An 8316-nucleotide genomic window follows, 5' to 3' on the forward strand; every position below is an offset into this window, starting at 1 on the left:
TAGGGGCGGCGGAAGGTAGTCGTGGCGCGTTGCGGCGCATTTCAACTCGCATCCTCGTCGTCTCGTACGAGTTTTTAACGCGACGAGTGTTTCGGGAGTTTCGTAGAGTGTCGGAAGTGAAATTGTCGGGCGTTCATGCCAACATTCGTCGTCAGTCGGATGCGATGTATTGTGCGAAGTTGTGTCGCGTTTAATCGTATTTTACATTTTCTCCGTTGCCTCATATCCCGAGTTTCCGACGTAGAAAGAAGATTATTGTAAGGAGCAAGTACAAATTTTGCGAGGAAATGCAGGCTCAAGCTGAAGAAAAATATATTGATTATTTTAGGTTGCCATCTCAATTATTTGATGAATTACTAAAATTAGTCGGACCTGTTAAAGAATAATTAAGTAATTCGCGATCTCATTTCGCCTGAAACTCGACTACACATAGCACTGCGGTTTTTAGGATCAAGAGATAGCATGAAATCGATATCATAATGACAATTATTTGATGAATTAGTAAAATTAATAAATTAATTATCAATTAATTATCAATTAAACTTTTTTGTTTTTTTTTGTGACAATACGTGAAAGACGAATACATGCGCAAAAGTTATTCCGCTGAAAACGGAAAAAGAAAACGGCGGTATCGGCGGAATAAAGCCACTAACAATTACAAACGTTCCGCAGTTTCGCCATTCCGCATCCCATGTGAGCGCATCTTCATTGGATATGTACTCGAACCACATGTGGCCTGAACCGCCGATTTTATCGACAGTTTTATAAAATGGGTCTAGTTTAGTTGCAAGTATTGTCGTTTGTGGCAGTGTATTTCAAAGGCTTTTGACCACGAACTTAGGAATAGGTATATCACGTCACGAAAAGACCCGATTTCTTCTCGGCTGGTATGTATATACAAATCATCGACCACGTGGAAATTTTGAAATAAATTTATAAACTTATACATTTAATATTTATGTTATATAAATACTTTAATAAAGACTACAGGTTAAAAAAGGCAAAAATAAACTTCTATTATGTAGAGTTATTAGTCACTATTTGAAAATAAGAGGATGAAAAATAAAAAGGTTACATTATACACATGAGAATCTTGGGGTCTTAACACTATTCGCGGTTCTTAACTTAAAAATTATCATTTTTTAGTTGTCTTTAAAAAACAAGAATTTTGATACAAATTTAATATGCCATATGAAAAGCTAATGATTTTCTCTACTATTTTTTTATTCCTCTACAATCAGTTGCATTATTACACTAAAATTGCTTTTACAAATATTACAAAATTTTAATAATTTAAAATATTTAAACTAGAAAACTTTATTTTTTGAGTTATATGTTGTGGCAAATGATATTTAATTGATATTCTGTATATTTACAATTTATAATTTCTCCTAGATTACAGAGTTAGAAATATAAGTATCTCAAAAATGAAAGTGAAGAAAATGAACCTGGACCCTCTTGAGTTACCAAAAGGAAAGAAATCAGCAATTACTAGAAAAACTCAAGGAGTTCAAAGTAAAATAACAGAAGAGTTCCTTGGACAAGGAACTGAATTGGCAGTTACTAGAAGAAAGAAAGATTTGAGGAAAGTAACTACGAAGGAAATTCTTGAACACAATTTAAAAAATGATACAGATAGTGATACATATGATAGTGATGAAACAGATAAAAACACAGGTATGATCTAAAATATTCAAATCTATTTTATATTTCAGAATGTGTTTCAATTTTTTATATCTTTTAAATAGATGATGAAGACAAAGAGCTTGATAGCGATAGCGAGAGCAATTTGGATCCTGTAGAATACAAAAAATCATTAATGAAATTACAAAAAACTGATCCTGAATTTTACGAATATTTGAAAGAAAATGACAAAGATCTTTTAGATTTTGAATCAGATAACGAAGATGATAACTCGTCTATAAATTCTGCTGATAAGTACATGTCTTGTGAAAATTTAGAGGTACGTGATTCTTATAGATGTAATTTTAACAAGATTGAATAACTTAATATTTTTCTAAACTAAATTAGGTTAAATTAAAAGTTAATTTTACAAAACATTATTTATATTAAATTAGAATATTGTAATTTTTAAAAATTATTTTCTAAGTAATAAAGAAATTACAATATAGAATATTAAGGCTCCTGAGTACTCGCCGCGGCCATATTGAAGTCGTGACGTCAGAAGCGAGAAATTGCGTGAAATGACACGTAATTTTGTCCGACATGCCATTTGTAAATAAAGCCAATTTGGATAAAACAAACTAAGCAGATGACTTTAAAACACTTCTAAATATCGGTCACGACTATCCTTTTTCCGCCTAACAATCAGTAAATAGTTGTAAAAAGCATGTAAAGTGAAGCAATTGAAACAGGAAAACACATGGGCACATAATTTTGTCCGACGTGCCATTTCTAAATAATGCCAATTTGGATAAAACAGACTAATCAGATGGCTTTAAAACACTTCTAAATATCGGTCACGACTATCCTTTTTTCGCCTAGCAGTCAATAAATAGTCGTAAAAAGCACGTAAAGTGACGTCTATTCAGACAGGAAAACACACGGATAGCTATTAAAAGGAGTGAAAAATGTACTTTTATGTATAAAATTCAAAGAAACTTTACTCGCGGTCCATTTTTACGAATTTGGTAAATACGAGACAAGTCATGTTTTTACAATGAAACACATAATAACAAAATGACATGCACGATAACATTTCATCGTCATTCTGTCACGTTTCACGTGTATTAGTTCTAATTTTGTCCGCGACGAAATGTCGCTACCGTCAACGCGGAGTTCTCGGCTGAGGAGTCAGGAGCCTTAAATAAATTTAATATTTTATTTGTAAACTAAATTATCCTTATTAAATAACAAAAATATTTTTTATAAGAAAACGTATTTTCTTTATAGTTGTAAATTTTTAATTTTGGAAAAAAATAAAGTTTAAAAATAACTAGTTAAAATTAGAAATTAACTCATTCGAAACTAAGTTAAATTAAAAGTTATTAACTTTTTGTCTGTATTGTAACTTTTTAACTAGTTACTACTCTGATTTTTAACGACTGACTTTTTATACCTTTTTATATTAAATATATAATCAATATGTATTATAATTATTAAATATTAATAAATAATTAGGTTGCTAGTGCCAATAGTGATTTTCAATCAGAAAAAGCTGAAAATGATAATAAGGTCACTATGCAACTACTGAAAACTTGGCAACAAGAAATACAAAGAGACAAGTAAGTTTTTTCTCATTTGTTTTTTATTTTATTGAATCAATAGTAAATTATTTATATATTTTATATTTTATCTTTAATTTTTATAGATCCATTATTACTATTAAATGTGCTGTAGAGGCTTTTCATGCAGCTTTGAACAGTATTGCAATATCATCGAATATAAATACACAATATAAAGTAGAAGGAAATGCAGGTCAGTTTTAAACTTTCTTAATTCTTTTTAAGTAATTTTAATTATTGAATAATTAGGATTTTCGAAATTATATAAAAAACAGGAAAATAACATTGAAACATATATCCCGCTTTTTTTTAAATTATTTATAACGTTGGTACAAATACATTTTTTGTAATAACACCTGTGTATGACTCACTAGTGCTTATTTCCTTTGTTTAAGCAATTCTGATTTAATTTTACCGATTTAATTATGTTTAGCATTTAATGGTGTGGTACAATTATGTATAACGCATTTACCCGATGCATTTGGACAGTTTTTAAAACAAGATACGGAATCACAGGAAGAACATAAATCTAAAAGATTTAAAAAAATAGAAGAAGTTTTGAAATTATACCTATCAGATTTAGTTAAAGTATGTAAATAAAAATTCTTCATTTATTTCATATATAATACAATTTAAGTAATAATGTGTTAGGTTAATAAGTACATTTGTTTTATAGCTATTGCAAAGTATAGCATTGTCAAATAGTGCTGTTCTTATAGTGCTTCTAAAGCATCTTCATCAAATGCTGCCTTATACCCAGTCGTTCTCCTCCTTAACTAAACAGCTATTAGAAATCTTGTTAAAACTATGGTCAACTGCAAAAGAAACTGTTCGTGTCATGGCCTTTTTAAATATTTTACGTATTGCAGCTGGCAAAAAACTTGTACTTGAGAAACTATTTGAGGTGAGATTTATCTGTTTTATGATAAAAAGAGTATTTGTAAACAATGGTGGACACTAAAATTCTTTTCAGACTATGTATGAGAAATACGTTCAGAATACGAAATTAGTTACATTTGATACATTACCAGGAATAGATTTTATGAGGCGTTCTTTGGTCGAGATTTATCTACTTGACCACAATACTTCGTACAGACATGCTTTTTTACACATCAGGCAATTGGCGATTGATTTAAGAAACATCATAACATTAAAAAACAAGGTAATTATTAAACTATTATGCATTCAGAAAAGACAGTGGCAACTATGATTTTATGTTGAATAGGCATAATTGAATATACTATTTTACAGCTATCACAATCATTTTATGACTATCACAACTAAAGCTTTAATTGTAATAAAAAATAGTTTATTCAATTATTTATATTTATTTTACATATTGAAATTTGTACAGTTGTCACTTTTATAGTTGTCATCACTATTTTTTTTCTGAATGTGTAATCTTTTATTTATTATTAATATCCAAGATCTTTTTTATTTTCAGGAAAACTTTCAGACTGTATATAATTGGCAATATATAAATTCCTTGCATCTTTGGACAGAACTGATAAACAAGACAAAAGATAAATCAGTATTGCGATCGCTATTATATCCTTTAGTTCAGGTATGAGATACTTTAAACAGATACTTTAGAACAGACAAAAATAGTGCAATAGTACACTAGAAAATTACATTAAATTATATTTTAATAGATTATTATTGGAACAATAAAAGTTAGCCCAACCACACAATATTATCCATTGCGATTTCATTGTTTAAAAATGTTAATAACCATTTCTAAGGAAACTGGAACGTTCATACCTATCTTGCCGTTTCTTCTTGAGGTATTAATTATTTTCAAGATTTAAACAATAATTATAATTATAGAGTGTACAATTATCTTGTGTTAAATTTTCCTTTTTAGATATTGGATTCTTACGATTTTAATAAGAGACATAAAGCAGTTACAATGAAACCTATATCTTTTGTTTGCATTTTAAGGATATCAAAATCACAATTGATGGAGAATAGTTTCAAAGATAATATTATTGAAATTATTTATCAACTTATACTGGAGCATGCGGCAAATGAAAGTCACAGAATATATTTCCCGGATCTCTATTTGTCTTGTATAATACAGGTATCTTAAAAAGAAATAAAATTTATAAAAAAATATTTAGAATTAATTTTTATTAGATATCAAAAATATTAAATCATTGTATTTCATTTCGTAGTTAAAACAATTTCTGGAGAAATGCCACGTGGCAACTTATTGCAAGAAGATGAAACAACTTTTAATTATGATTGAAGAAAATAGAAGATATATCGAGACTGAACGTGCTAAAGTAACACTAGATCTGAAAAATATAGCAGAAATAACAAATTGGGAAAATAGAATAAAAACAGACAATACTGCATTAGTCAAGTTCTATGCCTCTTGTATTAAACTTCGTGAGTCCCAAAAACTTAAACTTCTTACAAGGAACGAAGAAAAATCCAGCGGATCTATTGAGAAAAAATTAACGAAGCATAAATTAGATGAACAGAATGCAGAAAATGGCGAAGAAGAGAGTAAATTTGAGATTCGGACGAAAGAAAGGGAAATTAAAGAAAGGCGACCAAAATAAAAAAAAATGAAAAAATAATCAATAATGAAAATATGTGGAGAAAAACGCAAATATTTAAGACATAATGATGATGGGTGTTAAAAATACACGAACAAGATCATTGCGATGTATATAACAGTGACAATTTCTTATGAAAAAAGTACAAAAGATACATAGGATGCAAAACATTTATTTAAGACTTTGATTTCAAATTAGATCAATTCTGTACATACACAATAGCTACAATTATCCTCAGACTGTGTTATAAATTTACAATTAATTTTCTTTTAATATACACGCATATCACCGACAAGTATATAATGACGTAATGATGATAAACTATGAAGGATTCTTAAGTTAATTCAACGAACCCGTTTATTTTTTATAGCATTCCGTTATATCCATTTTTGTGTTTTTAAACATAATAAACATAGCATTTTTATAAAAATATATCTTTAATCACAAAAAGCAAACGCACAATTTTTGCTCTAATCACTTTATCTACTTTACAAGAAGACGTTGCATGCTTTTTTTTTATTAGCAAAAGCTTCAATCTGCATGACGACAAATGAAATATAAGACATCATTATACAATATTGTGATATAATTCATATCTGTATTGGAACAGATATATATATATATATATATGTATATATACTTGGTTAGTATTAAAGTATACAGACTACTCGTCGACAATAAAATCGCTTTGTCGCTATACAAATTGAATAGATTTTAACTTATATCGTTCTGCTGTGCTATTTTTTTGGTACAATTGGTGCGTTAGCAACAGCAATATAGTATCGAAACAACGTTGCTTTACAACAATTGATGTTGGGGCAAAAATGAAAAACTGCAAACAAATGAATTATTGCGACAAATATAAAATGATAAAGAAAAAAAAAAAAGTTTTATAGTTTATTTATATATCTAAACGAGCGAGAAGAGCATATTGCTTTACTAATATATGTATATATTTGTAAAATATATACATACATGTTTTTAGTAGCCCTTAAGAGAACATAGTATACTCCTTAATAATAGCCCAATCTGCCCCATAATATATAAATCTTGATAGGGCGGAGTTTAAGCGTTTTAAAATAAAATGTAACTATTCTAAAACGTTTTTTTTTCTTAATTATAAAATTATTTAAAAATTCGCAATGCTTGAAACAATTCATAAATACGCTGCGCCTATACTTAAATTTATCCTAAAAAAGTGCGAGCCTACAGTTACGTAATAAGAAGAATGTAATGTAACTGTTGGGCTCCTCAGACGTGCATTCCTGTCTACAGATCAATGGGATCAATTATGTATCCCCTAGATTCTCGGCATTGTTTATGTAAAAACGTAGACTTTATTTCTCTTTGTTATATAATAATGAGAACACTAATTAGTAAAACTTTCGAACTGTACATTCATAAATCATTGTAAGCATTAATAAATGGGTACTCATTTGGTTCGTCTTTTGTTCATTCATCTAATTAATATTCACTAATGTATTTAAAATTGTATCTAACAGAGGAAATAAATCATTTAACACTAATTATTACTTAAATCGCACAAACTAATCGCATTGAAATAACGCGTGTTTATGTCATATAACAATTTATAGAAATAATCAATTGAATTGCTGCAATATCTTGACATTTAACTTTTAATGAGTCTATCTAGTAAAGCGATTTACGTTAGCCGAAGAAAAAAAGTGCAATAAAATATTTGTGATTAAATTTGGGATCGTACTTTTACAAAATTAAAATTGTGTGCAATGTTCTTATGATTTATAATAATTTTTTTATAAAATATGTCCATGCAACTAAAAAATACCACTCGAGTCGATAATCATTATTACACTAGTTAAGACTACAAACTAGCAACAAGAAACTCTAACTTTGAAAATCATTTTTTTTCTTTTTGCAAAATAGTGTTACATCATGCGACATGGCAGAAACGGCAATATTTCTGCATTTGATTACAAAATGCATCCATCATTCACACACCATAATGTCATTCTATATACAAGCTAGAAGTACATAAACAATAGTAGTCAACCTGTGATAAAAAGTAATCATCTTACTTAGTATTCTAAAGGCCATGTCATCTCGTACACTTTAAAATTCTTACGATACTGCAAACACACATTGCAATTACAGAATCTCCTCTCATTTCATTACGCCATCACAAGCTAGTATCTGACCTATTACAACTATTTTATATATATAAAAAAAAGAAAAAAAATAGGAAAAAAAAGAGACCATACTTCCCAAATTGAAAAATCTGTAATATTTTACAACTAGATTAAACATCATGTTGTCACATACGTCCGAACCGATAGGAATTTAATTTTGGTACTAAATATATAATACAAACGTTATAAAAAGACTACTACAGTTTTGCTGCTGATAACTAACTTATGCAATTGATGTATACTCTCATCTCTGTAATTATATCTTAACAGTGCGGTGTAAATGATTATCTGTCGTTATTTCCAAAATATAAGTCATCTGTACACTGATAGCAATTTTTT

General features: G+C 28.7%; 1 protein-coding gene across 3 annotated transcripts; it reads left to right on the forward strand.

Moving 5' to 3' along the window:
• LOC105193943 (nucleolar complex protein 2 homolog) lies at nucleotides 1-8027 on the forward strand. Of its 3 annotated transcripts, XM_011158634.3 has the most exons (13): nucleotides 1-328; nucleotides 673-887; nucleotides 1396-1677; nucleotides 1749-1963; nucleotides 3142-3245; nucleotides 3332-3438; nucleotides 3679-3833; nucleotides 3922-4149; nucleotides 4219-4407; nucleotides 4690-4809; nucleotides 4898-5029; nucleotides 5110-5325; nucleotides 5420-8027. In XM_011158634.3, exons 3-13 carry the CDS (start codon nucleotides 1428-1430, stop codon nucleotides 5810-5812), a joined length of 2109 nt encoding a protein of 702 aa, XP_011156936.2. In that variant the 5' UTR covers nucleotides 1-328; nucleotides 673-887; nucleotides 1396-1427; the 3' UTR covers nucleotides 5813-8027. The 3 variants fall into 3 exon arrangements, with proteins under 3 accessions (XP_011156936.2, XP_025994650.2, XP_011156937.2); XM_026138865.2 differs by lacking the exon at nucleotides 1-328 and having other exon boundaries at nucleotides 555-887; XM_011158635.3 differs by lacking the exons at nucleotides 1-328; nucleotides 673-887 and adding an exon at nucleotides 898-1070.
• The last annotated feature ends 289 nt before the right edge of the window (nucleotides 8028-8316 follow it).

The sequence above is a fragment of the Solenopsis invicta genome, chromosome 7, assembly GCF_016802725.1.
Source record: "Solenopsis invicta isolate M01_SB chromosome 7, UNIL_Sinv_3.0, whole genome shotgun sequence".
Classification (NCBI taxonomy): domain Eukaryota; kingdom Metazoa; phylum Arthropoda; class Insecta; order Hymenoptera; family Formicidae; genus Solenopsis; species Solenopsis invicta.

Coding starts and splice junctions, on each gene's coding strand:
- LOC105193943 (XM_011158634.3), top strand. CDS start 1,428: ATGAAAGTGAAGAAAATGAACCTGGACCCTCTTGAGTTACCAAAAGGA. Junction 5,030..5,109: donor TCTTGCCGTTTCTTCTTGAG/GTATTAATTATT, acceptor TTTCCTTTTTAG/ATATTGGATTCTTACGATTT. Junction 5,326..5,419: donor ATTTGTCTTGTATAATACAG/GTATCTTAAAAA, acceptor TTCATTTCGTAG/TTAAAACAATTTCTGGAGAA.